This window comes from Asterias amurensis, chromosome 4 (genome assembly GCF_032118995.1).
Source record: "Asterias amurensis chromosome 4, ASM3211899v1".
Taxonomy (NCBI): domain Eukaryota; kingdom Metazoa; phylum Echinodermata; class Asteroidea; order Forcipulatida; family Asteriidae; genus Asterias; species Asterias amurensis.
In genome coordinates this window covers 9852775-9864986 of record NC_092651.1, presented here as the reverse complement: position 1 = coordinate 9864986, position 12212 = coordinate 9852775, and the positions used below count along the sequence as shown (strand labels likewise).

The window sequence follows — 12212 nt, the reverse complement described above, 5'->3', positions numbered from 1 at the left end:
TTTTTAACTTTGGATCACTTTTTAAAAGACAAAAGGCGGAAAAGTCTCCCTTGGAAAAAAAAAACATGAGCTCATGCTTGCGAGTTAAATCGAAGTTTGGTGACTCTAACTCTAGTTAGAATGACAATATAACTCCTAATGGTAGTGAAACAAACTTTATTAAGGAAAAATGGATTTCATAACCTATATATAATCATGTCAGGCATTTTATACCATCTGCTGTAATGGTTGGATTCCTTTGTACTCCCAGCCTTGATTACTGACAGAAATTGTGACAATCGATTTGTATAAATCCAAATTGATAAAAACCATTACTCTGTAATCCAATCCCATTATGGATTAATTTTGGGTTGTTTTTGATTGGCACTGCCAATCAATATTTATTCAATGAACACAGCACATATCGAAAATGTTTTGATGCGTAAATACGCAAGACTGCAAGCTGGTCGCCATGCGTGCAGAAACAAATAAATAGGGCATTTTCCAAACGTAGGATTATTATATTAGGTTTCGACAGCATTTTAGAGAGCAGTGGTATATCTCGCACTTTGCTTCAACATCAAAGTAGAGCACATAGCCTGAACTGAGGTTTGGAAAAGGCCGGCCCTCTAAATGCCGCTTTAAAGCCATTATACACTTTCGGTACAGAAAACAAATTAAAAGTTCACAGATTTACAAATAATTTACAGGGTTTACAGAAGGTAATGGTGAAATATACACCTTGTCATAAGATCAATAAACTCACAACAGACAAAACGTGCTAATATAAATATTGTTTATTTAGTCCGTTTAACTAGACAATATTTCACAACTTAATTACCGAATTTTTACTAAATTCCTTTGTAGTTTAAAGTAGCTTAGCATACGTAACCAGAACTCCGAGTAAGACAGCTATTTAATTTATTAATTTGTCATTAATTGTTTGTTGATTCCTAACTTATTACTGCTTTATTTATTGTTTCATTATTTTTTAGGGGGGGGGTATTTTGCAGGGGGAAAAATATTTTTGAAGGGATCGAGGACAGCAGGCTCGCGAGTCTGGGTGTGCCATTAGCCATTGTGTGTCCAGGAAGTAATGATGAAAATGAGGATACGCGAGATTTAACAAGAAGGTAGGGGACACCTTAAAACTATTAGCAATAAATAAAAAAGGGTGAACACGAGCGGAGTTATGTTTTGTCACGGATTTGTTATTTATGCATGTTGGGTGAGAATACCGTTTTTTGACAATTACCAAGCGGGTCTGGACACCTTAAAACTATTAGCAATAAATAAAAAAGGGTGAACACGAGCGGAGTTATGTTTTGTCACGGATTTGTTATTTATGCATGTTGGGTGAGAATACCGTTTTTTGACAATTACCAAGCGGGTCTAAAACAGCCGTTGAGCGTAAAACGAAACGTGTTTACTTTGTGTGCACATTTGGATTTGGGTTTCTTTAGCCAAAGGCTCTCCATAATAATTGTCTGTTTGGATGTACACTAAGAAAAACTTCGAAGAGGGCAGCGGACCTATTATTACAGCTAGAATTCCAAGTTCCTCTGCACTGTTTTCACTCTTCCACTTTAAACTAACACATATTAACAATGTTTCTGGTAACTATCCTTCACACTGTGCAAATAAATGAACACACATACAACACATATATAGAATATAAAAATAAAGAAGTAAATACATGAAATTGAAAATTTACATTAATCTAAACAGACTATGCAAGTCTCGCGTATTGGAACATTGGGACCAGTTTAACAGTGAGCGAGCGTTCAATATATAAACACTCGGCTCTTGTGACCAAAAAAAGAAAAGAAATGTGATAAAAAAAGTGGTAACAAACATGTTCATCTGCGCGAGACTTGACAATGGCAGATAAATTTGTGCGTACTAGACATCCAACCCAAGTTAGTTCAGTTATTTTTTAAGAATTGAACGATGGCAAGTTAAGTGTGGTTTCAAAGAACAGTCATTTCAGCAGCTCTACATTTTATGTTCGAAAGCATTTAGTGCCGATATCGCTCCGAATCCCACAAGAACGCATGCAAACTTGGCCATACCGTCTTTCTTAGAGTTGAGTTCTTGCGGTAGAATCTCAATGAATGTAACAAACATGAACGTGCCAGTAGCCATAGCTTGCAGAACGGCATTGATCATGAGACTTGAACCTGGCATCTCTTTGTGTTTGGCGAGGGTAGCCTGGGCAATGGGTATACCGATACCAACCCCGATTGGGGACATCAGTGAGAAGATGACGCAGTACACACTCTTGGCTGTGTTACTCACATACGTTTGGGCGAAGCTGATCGCAATGGTAAACGCCTCTATTCCCTTGTGCAGGGCAATGGCTATGAATATGTCGACCACGTCTTTTCTGTTGAGCTGTAACCCGATTGCCAAGCCTTCGAATATTGAATGTAGAGAGAGTGAGATCAGAAGTATGACAGCCCGTAGGGTGGTTAGTCTTGTTGGTAGGTTCAACATTCCCGCGTCTTTATCATCGTCGTCCTCCACCAAAGGCTTGCTGTCAGATTTAGTAGACTCGTCTCTCGTCTTTTGAGGATCCGATGTTTGAGCAGTGTCAGCTTTGTCACTGGTTACCTCTTTACCAGCAAAGGCAACTTCCTCTGGCTCTTCGTCATTTGCAAGTCTATTCTGGCAGAGGTAGATAATTTGCTCGACGAACACTATCAAGAAGAACCCGCCAGCCGCTGTGAACTCGGCCCAGTTGAAATGGTACATCAAGCCCTGCATTTCGAATGCATCCGTCATCAGCAGTCTTGCCTCCGGGAGGAGGTGGATCAGCGCGATTCCCATGAAGACTCCGCCGGCAAAAGCGTTGAGCCAACCCACGGCACGTTTCACTCGCTCACGGTGTTTAGGGTCCCTCATCGATGTCTTGGAGATGAGGCATATTGGGATTAACCCAAAGAGCAAAGCCGCACCCAGTAGTGTGAAAATGGCGACCACTTTGATTTCTGTTACCTCCAACATGTTGCTGAAGTGTGTAGGCCTACACCTAAGTTACAGCAGATGAACAATAAGTGCTTGTTCCAAACAGAACACAACTATTCGTAAATGATCAACAGCAAGTGCACCGAGCAGATTCATAAAAGCTTATAAAGTTGTGAGGCATGACTTAACCAGTCACATACTGCCATACAACTGGTGACATGAATGAGCATGTACGAGGAAATTTGCTTTTGTCTGAAAAATACAAAAATAGCCTACCAATGTGTAGGCCTTTACAAAGTATTAATAAAATCGTTATTTTCGTTGTGCAAACACTATACCAGATGTCGTGTCCCTTGGCCTCGGTTTATGCTTTTCTATATAGTCCCTATCGATTTGGTTATTAGCCATAAATTAATGTCGTGGTAAATTGTTACGACAAATTATGCATATTGTGTTGTTGCTGGTATGTATGGCAGCTATAAGTTTACCCGTATTGTAGTAAATGTCAATGTACTCGTTTTGATGGACATGTTATACAATTTAACAACACAAATTGACCGATTTACGGGTAGACAGGACTACATTGCATAGGCCTATAATTCAAATAAATTTGGAGAGATTAATTCACAGCAAAAAAAGGGAGTACCCGGTACACAAGTTGACAATCCCATAACTCGAGGTTAAACTAATTAGTCACGCAGAAGACCTAATAGTTCGCTAAGACTTACTAATTATGTCAAAAGTATGAAGCCTTATTGGTGCCACTTGACAAGTGCATGTATGTTTCACTGAATGAGATGTATTTCACAGCACAGCCACTTATATCTTGCAGCCGCCACTTAGTATCTTGCGGCCGCTACTTATTATCTTGCGGTCGCCACTTATTATCTTGCGGCCGCCACTTATTATCTCGCGGCCGCCACTTATTATCTCGCGGCCGCCACTTAGTATCTTGCGGCTGCCACTTATTATCTCGCGGCCGCCACTTAGTATCTTGCGGCCGCCACTTATTATCTTGCGGTCGCCACTTATTATCTTGCGGCCGCCACTTATTATCTCGCGGCCGCCACTTATTATCTCGCGGCCACCACTTAGTATCTTGCGGCCGCCACTTATTATCTCACGGCCGCCACTTATTATCTTGCGGCCGCCACTTAGTAAGTTGCGGCCACTACTTATTATCTTGCGGCCGCCACTTATTATCTTGCGGCCGCCACCACTAAGTATCTTGCGGCCGCCACTTAAACATTTCGAATGCAGCCATCTGTATCCTTGGTGATTTCCTTGGTCTGTTTTAGTTTTAACAATAAACATGGCAACATCTAACAAGTCAGATTTGTGTTTTCTTCTGAAAAGTCCAAGCTTTCTCAATTCACGCTTTAGGGTCCGCATACTGATTATGATTCTATGATTGGCTGCTAAAGAGCACAGTTTTTCCCTGTAATTTAATCCAAGCTGGAAATAAACTTGTTTTAATAAATCCCGTTCCATGTTGTCCAACATTGCAAAATACCGACAACTTTTGCATGACTTTACGTCTTTATGAATGACAACCTGTCCCAATACCTGTTTTCAATTACACAACTTGAAGTTGTGGCAGCAAGATACTAACTGGCGGCCACAAGATACTAAGCGGCGGCCGCAAGATACTAAGTGGCGGCCGCAAGATAATAAGTAGCGGCCGCAAGATACTAAGTGGCAGCCGCAAGATAATAAGTGGCAAGATACTAAGTGGCGGCCACAAGATACTAAGTGGCGGCCGCAAGATAATAAGTAGCGTCCGCAAGATACTAAGTGGCAGCCGCAAGATAATAAGTGGCGGCCGCGAGATACTAAGTGGCGACCGCAAGATAACAAGTGGCAACCGCAAGATACTAAGTGGAGGCCACGAGATAATAAGTGGTTGCCGCAAGATACTAAGTGGCGGCTGCGAGATAATAAGTTGCGGCCGCAAGATAATAAGTGGCGGCCACAAGATAATGAGTGGTGGCCGCGAGATACTAAGTGGCGGCCGCAAGATACTAAGATACTAAGTGGCGGCCGCAAGATAATAAGTGGCGGCCGCGAGATAATAAGTGCCGGCCGCAAGATATGTGGCGGTGCTGTGAAATACATCTCATTCAGTGAAACAATATATGCACTTGTCAAGTGGCACCAATAGGGCTTCATACAAAAGCGACTGCAATGGTATTGAAACAAAACACTCACAAAAATATAACAGTTTTGAACCTGATTCACATTGATGGTAATTCCTAATTAATGTCAACTACACTCAGAACCAACACACATAATTTATTCCTTAGCCATGTTTGCATTTTACATCAGTCTTCGCCCGCTAGTCAGTGGCCAATTTTTGTTATAATAGCTGTTCAAGGCAGTGGACACTATTGGTTATTACTCAAAATAATTATTAGCATAAAACCTTACTTGGTAACGAGTAATGGGGAGCTGTTGATAATATAAAACATTGTGAGAAACGGCCCTCTTAAGTGACGTAGTTTACGAGAAAGAAGGACTTTTCCACGAATTTGATTTCGAGACCTCAAATTTAGAATTTGAAGTCTCGAAATCAAGCATCTGAAAGCACACAACTTCGTGTGACAAGGGTGTTTTTTCTGTCATTATTATCTGGCAACTTCGACGACCGATTAAGCTCAAATTTTTACAGGTTTGTTATTTTATGGATATGTTGAGATACACCGAGTGAGAAGTATGGTCTGTGACAATTACCAATCGTGTCCACTGCCTTTAAAGGAACACGTTGCCTTGGATCGGACGAGTTGGTCAAAACAAAAGCGTTTGTAACCGTTTTTTATATAATGCATATGGTTGGAAAGATGTTTTAAAAGTAGCATACAATGATCCACACAAGTTTGCCTCGGAATTGCGTGGTTTCCCTTCTACTGTGCGAGCTAACACCGTCGGCCATTTATGGGAGTCAAAATGTTAACCCCCATAAATGGCCGACGTGTTAGTCGACGAGGTAAAAGGAAAACCACGCAATTTCGAGGCAAGTTTGTGTGGATCATTGTATTCTACTTTTACAACATCTTTCTACCCATATGCATTTAATAAAAAACGGTTACAAACGCTTTTCAAAGACCAACTCGACCGATCCAAGGCAATGTGTTCCTTTAAGCAGAAACACTGCTTGACGAACGTGTTTGCTAAAAAAAAAAAACTGAGAGAGGCGCCAGTCACAACAATGCAAGCTCTATTAGGCGAGTACCGTAATTCGTAATTTTGGCGAGTGCCGTAATTCTGCTAAGCAATACTTGTCTGTGCTGAGCAAGTTCATGAAATTTGGCCCAGATGGGTTGCCACCGTAACCACGATGAAGTCGAGAAACTCAAACAGAGTGATCAGGCTGGCCCCAATCAGGAGACCCATGTAACCACCAATGCTGCCTGAAAAGAGACGAAATGGGGACCACGCCCCAAAATGCTTCATAAACAAGCTGCTTGCGACTGAACAATTCCTACCAAGTAAGCCATGTTTAAATTTGTGATAAAAAACATGTGATCATTAGTTACTTTCAATTTTACTAATATTATGCAAACCCTAACACAAAAGTGAGACGTTGCGGAAGACCTTTAAAATAGTTAAACTATGTTCCTATAACGCACTTGGTCGCACCCCTAAGGCCTGTAAAAAAAATTGTTTTTGAACAGGATAAGCAGAGCTACGACGTTTGAATTGGGATCGTTTATATAGCACAATTGGTTTTTTTTACACGGTGCTGCGAAGCATTCAGCAGCCACTGTCATAAAAACCAGGCAACCCCCCTGGACTTATACAGAAAACTATTATATAATTTTGTACTTTCAATAGGTACAAGATGGTCACTCATATCGAATACATTCGCTCCTGTGAAGTTTTCACAAGACGTGTTTTGCACACCAAGAAAGCCTTTGACTTAAATGCATTAAACAGTTCTCACTTTGGAGTACGTTGACGTTTGGAAAAAAAAAAAATCTTAGCTTTACACAGGACGTTGTCACTCTGATTAAAAGATTCCTTTCATTTTTGTTGAATTATAAGTTTTATAATTAAACTTACTCTGCAAATCTAGGAAACTGTAAGACGCGACTTCTTCAATTCTTTTGTAGCTAATTTCCTCGAAATAAATTCTGACCTGTAGCAAGTTCTTTCTGAGAGCACAAGAAAAACATTTGGAAATGCATAATCTCTAGTTCAAGACATTGAAAGTATTTAGAGCTTGCATCAATGGGGGGGGGGGGGGGGGGGTATGGGTCTTCAAATCTTATTTGGTTTAATAATTGTACCTGATATCACTTTCGGTCATGTTTAAGTCTTCCAAGATGTCATCTGCTTGTAGGTGCCCAGGCCAATGGGCAAAGGAAATACGCGGCTCGTACGCGGTCAAATTGCAAGGGATTTGACACTTAACGGATTTATCAGCAGAAGTAAAATCAGCTGGCGAAAAAAAAGAAGAAAGACAAATGATCACAAATATGTTTGTTTTATTTAATCGATAATCATTCTGAACGTCCTCTTTAGTGTTAAAGGCAGCCGACTGTTGGGCGACCGTGGAGTGGTTAGAGCGCCACCGCGTGATGTGGACAAACTTTATATTCACCAGTGTATAAAAAGGAATTAATGTGGTTTCATCAATTTGTAAAAAATGCACATTTGTTTACCAGTGAGTAAACGCTGGTGGCGAAGACGATCTAAAAGGCCTTTTCCAAACCACAGTTCAGCCTCCGGGCTTTGATTGAAGTACAGTGCAAAAATACACACTGATCACTAAAGAGCCGGAATGTAAGCCAAGATTTAGAAAAGGCCATAAATATTTACCAAGAGCTTGACGCAAACAGCTGTACTCGCTCAGCATACACTCACGCAAGTCTCCTGTGAATTAAGAGAAAATCGTGAACAGTGAGCTCGAGAATCTGCAGTTGATCAAAACGTTTGAGACTAGTTATGTAGTCTCAGACTACATTATGTTTTTCTGAAGCTGCTGGTTAAATCTTAGCGTGATCGGAGACGATCACAACTAAAATGAAGTAATGGTAGACCATAGGGTAGACCAACCTGGAAATCGTAAGTCTCGGCAACCACACGTGTTGCTGATCACATCCGCCATGTGTTCGTACTGGCACAATGGTACAGTGAAACGAGGCGAGTATTTCAGTTCCTCGGTGGTGCAGTTAGATTCGTACGGTGTCTTTAGGTTGAATACCTGCAAAAAAGTGGATGCATGGCACTTGTTACACAATAACCTCGAGGCAATGTGTGGGTTTTGGTTGTTTGAAAAACTGGCCAAGGGTGTCATCTTGAAAAGTAGGATCTCAATATGTAATGAAAACAGGGGAAATGAAAAAAAAAATGGGAAGATTAATCATACGTGACACGCTTAAGGCACTATTAATTAATCCTTTTCTAGGATAACCTAAACGAGTTTCAAAAAAACATGTTAGAATAGCCCTCCAATAGACCTCATGCATGCCTCCAATAGACCTCATGCATGACGTCCTCCATCCACCACCTTGGAGGTAACTAAAGAACCATAAACGCACAGAGTTGTACGCGCGGCGCAAGGGATGCTATTTTTTCTAAACAAAATTGCCATCCTCAAACAAATTCTGATATATTTTGTTCAGTAATCACTTTCAATCGGCTTAGAAGAACAAAATCCCCTTTGAAAATCACTACTACAGGTTTTTATGTACGAAAAATAAATGCGCGCGGGATTGGCAAGGGCGCCATACTCAAATGACGTCAAACCACTAATATGTTTGTGCAGCAATTTGTACATCACAAATTGGGAGAAACCCGCATGATGAATCATGAAACCCATTCATGCACAAAATCATGAGTGTTGGGAGACTCCTCCTCAAATAATTAATACCTGTGTATACTGTAGTCCAACAAAAGTTTCAAATCCCGGTGAGATGGCAATGCCCAATTCACTCACAAGAGGGCGCTGTCCTTGAGGATGTACCATCAACTGCAGTTTTATGGGGAAAACAATAATCCATGCAGAGGCGTAATAATTAACAATAAGCAAAATGTTTTTTTTCGGGAATCGGACCACATCAACTGTATGGGATGAAAAAACGACAGTGATTTATTAAGGCTGTTACTGATGTTGCACTTTATGAATCGAGATTTGAAGGAAAACATTTATATAATTTTTAGCCACTTACTTTAATTCCAGCTGCAATATTGAGCCCAGGCAAGTACTCATCCTGTTCCAAGTTGATTTGCATAAATAACGAGTTCTGGCTTCCGGATTGGTGGATTGTATGATTGCTGTCAATGTTCTCGTTGAACGAATAGCACAATCCAAAATCTGTTATGACTTGAGTGAAGTTAGCCGCACTGCATTTCTGCCCTTTGAATTTGCACAGCACGAGCATGTCCTCTATTTGGTGACCAACGACACGCAGTCGGGCTGACATGTTGGATATCGAACCGATTGAGAAGTCAACCCTGTCCTCTTCATCTTCACTGGCCACGGCTCTGATAGCTCGGCCCAACTCGGGGCTGATCTTTGACGTACGCCACCAGTTGAAATTGCAGAATGTGACGGCCGGGAATTTGACAGAGCTTTGGTGTTTGATTTTCACAACACTCGTGACTGGATAGCTGAAGTAGGTTTGGGTACTGATCACGATGCCGTAGACAAGGTATCCGCTCATACCGCCAACGATTATAAACCACAGCAGCCTAGAAGAAAATAAATGTTGAAAATAAATAAATAAAAAACACGTCTATGAATATTACTTAGAGGACTTCCACCATTTTATGGAGGCTTGCCATTAGTTTTTGGTTCCGATCAAATAGTGTTACAGGCACTGGATACGTTTGGTAATTACTCCATTAGCATAAAAACTTACTTTGTAACGAGCAATTGAGAGAGCTGTTGACAATAACAAAACATTAGAGACGACTCTGTCTTAAGTCACATAGTTTGAGAGAAAGAGGTAATTTCTGAATAAAACAATTTGAATATAATTATAAAGAAAGCCTTGCAACCTACAGCCTTTTTCTGAGGCATCTGAAAGCACACAATCTTGTGTAAGAAGTGTGTTTTTCTGTCATTCTTTTTTTTTTTTTTTTTTTTTTTTTTTTTCTTTTTTTTTTTTTTTTTTTGGGGGGGGGGGGGGATACTCCAAGACTAGACCCAGTAACTGGGGCGCTGTACTCCTTTTCAACAATTTTTGACTTCATCTGTCGTACAACAATTTTTGACTTCATCTGTCGTACTAGCTAGTACGACAGATGAAGTCAAAAATTGTTGAAAAGGAGTACAGCGCCCCAGTTACTGGGTCTACTCCAAGACCAAATTTGGGTAAAAAGAAACCCTGTTTTGTAAAAACATACTATAAAATCGATGAGCAATTACCTTCTGTATCGATTAACTTTGTAATCTGTGGCAAGTCGTACACCGTGGAACGTGGTATCATCCCCAAAGCGTTTAATTTCCTCCCTGATGGTTTTGACTTTATGACTGCCATCATCTTGATTCTTCGACGGCCCCTCGGTCCGAGAAACGCCACTCATCGTGGCCAGGGTTATACCGTCGTGAGACTCGCGCTCCCCCGCTGACGTTCTTGCTCCTTCTACCGGCCCGTTGTCATACATCGTTGGGCATCGTTTACGGTATCAAAGACCGATATTCGAGACGTTTCAAAGCCCGTATGAGACGGTATCAAAGCTTGTATGAGACGGTACCAAAGCCCGGTTGAGACGGTACCAAAGCCCGATATAAGACGATTGTCAAGTTGCTGTTGCCAACATCTCCGATGGTCGTATTAAGTACACTGCGGCGCCGTCGATGTAGATTTACCGTTAGCCCATGCCCATAATCCGCTATTATCAAAGGTACCTAACGTTGATTCAACCAACGGTTGATTGATCAGCCGTATGAGACCAAGGCAGTAATGAATGATGGTACACACTCGCAGTTAATGAGTGCATTTCTTCGAACTGATTTTTTGTTTTGCCCATTAAACAATACTGCCTCTGGGGATTCATCGAAAGATTTCACCCCGCCTTCTGTGGATATAGCTCATGCAGAAAACGATTAGTAAAATTATTATTATCTGTGGTATTGCATGTACTTAATGGATTTGATGGCAACGTGCCTGGAGTGGCGAATATTTTTTAATATAAAAACAACCAGCAAAATATTAAACACCATCTGAATGGATCTAAATACATCATTTTACGTGTTACCTAACAAAAGACTTTTATGCGAAACATCTTCACAAAAACGTGTTGAAATTCAACGTATTCATGTGGAGAAATTCGGATAAGGATAGATCCCAAGTGTACACAGCTGACCAGCCGGTACACACATTTTCTGTAGACCCTTTTCGACATTATTAATATTTTAAAAATAAAAGTGTCTTTCCCTTAAATTGAAGCGTCTTGGCGCCAACATAATTAGCTTCCGCAATCTATATCGGATTATGTTGCCCATCAAAACAAGTGCATCCGTTGTGTGCATTTTCATGTTTGCTGGGTTGTCATCTAGCCTTTGAGAAAGACTCTGCTATGGTCGGGTACGGTCAGGCCATTAACTATTGTTTGCAAAATAACGTATATTAGGCCTGCCACGATGAAAAAATATATAACAAAAACTCAATTAACAATTAACTTTAAGTGAAAGAACGCAATATTTATTTATTTATTTTATTATTATTAGGGTCTATGCTTTTTTAGGGGGTGTATTGTTATGACCATGAATGCAGAATTGGCAAAGCACGGGGAGATACTCTAATTTCCCTGTAGATTTACAAAGCAGAGTCTCTATTAATATTAAAGTCGCCCTTCATTCAAGGATCAACTTGGTTGATGTATGGGTCTTACCGGACGCAAACACAGGCGAAGGTTAAGTGGACAGCGCTCGGCCATCCAATTACAGACATTAAATTAACGAGCCTCTCTTAATATTCTGAGCCCGATTTCATAAAGCCTGTAAGCATAACAAACGTGCTTAGCACAGAAAAGTATTGCTTAACAGAAACAGGTTACCAGCCAGAGCTTCATTAAGTTTACATTGTGGCAACTGGTGCCCCACTCAACGTTTGCTTAGCAAAGAAATTTATCAAGCAGTGTTTTCTGTTTGTAAATGGGCTCTGACATTTCGTATTCGTTTCCATCCCGGTCAATGGCAACTGCTTCATAAAACATTTGCGATTGTCCTCCCGCGAGTTAATTGTGTTTGCCTTAACCATTTAGCCACTGTACCGCCCAGCCGCATATAGCGATACACTGTATGCGGTACGAGGAAA

The 12212-nt window shown here is 40.8% G+C and overlaps 2 protein-coding genes across 3 annotated transcripts; both read right to left on the bottom strand.

Annotated features, from left to right (window-relative positions):
• Nucleotides 1-1121: 1121 nt before the first annotated feature.
• LOC139936197 (zinc transporter ZIP1-like) lies at nucleotides 1122-3683 on the bottom strand. The gene has a single exon (XM_071930963.1). The coding sequence runs from the start codon at nucleotides 2983-2985 to the stop codon at nucleotides 1975-1977; it is 1011 nt and encodes a 336-aa protein (XP_071787064.1). The 5' UTR covers nucleotides 2986-3683; the 3' UTR covers nucleotides 1122-1974.
• A 2326-nt stretch (nucleotides 3684-6009) lies between these two features.
• On the bottom strand, nucleotides 6010-10719 carry LOC139936365 (acid-sensing ion channel 4-B-like). Of its 2 annotated transcripts, none has more exons than XM_071931174.1 (8): nucleotides 10319-10719; nucleotides 9117-9639; nucleotides 8819-8917; nucleotides 8002-8149; nucleotides 7765-7818; nucleotides 7233-7383; nucleotides 7006-7097; nucleotides 6010-6353 (listed from the first exon to the last, which is right to left on the bottom strand). In XM_071931174.1, exons 1-8 carry the CDS (start codon nucleotides 10555-10557, stop codon nucleotides 6241-6243), a joined length of 1419 nt encoding a protein of 472 aa, XP_071787275.1. In that variant the 5' UTR covers nucleotides 10558-10719; the 3' UTR covers nucleotides 6010-6240. The 2 variants fall into 2 exon arrangements, with proteins under 2 accessions (XP_071787275.1, XP_071787276.1); XM_071931175.1 differs by having other exon boundaries at nucleotides 6265-6353; nucleotides 7006-7093.
• Between the last annotated feature and the right edge of the window lie 1493 nt (nucleotides 10720-12212).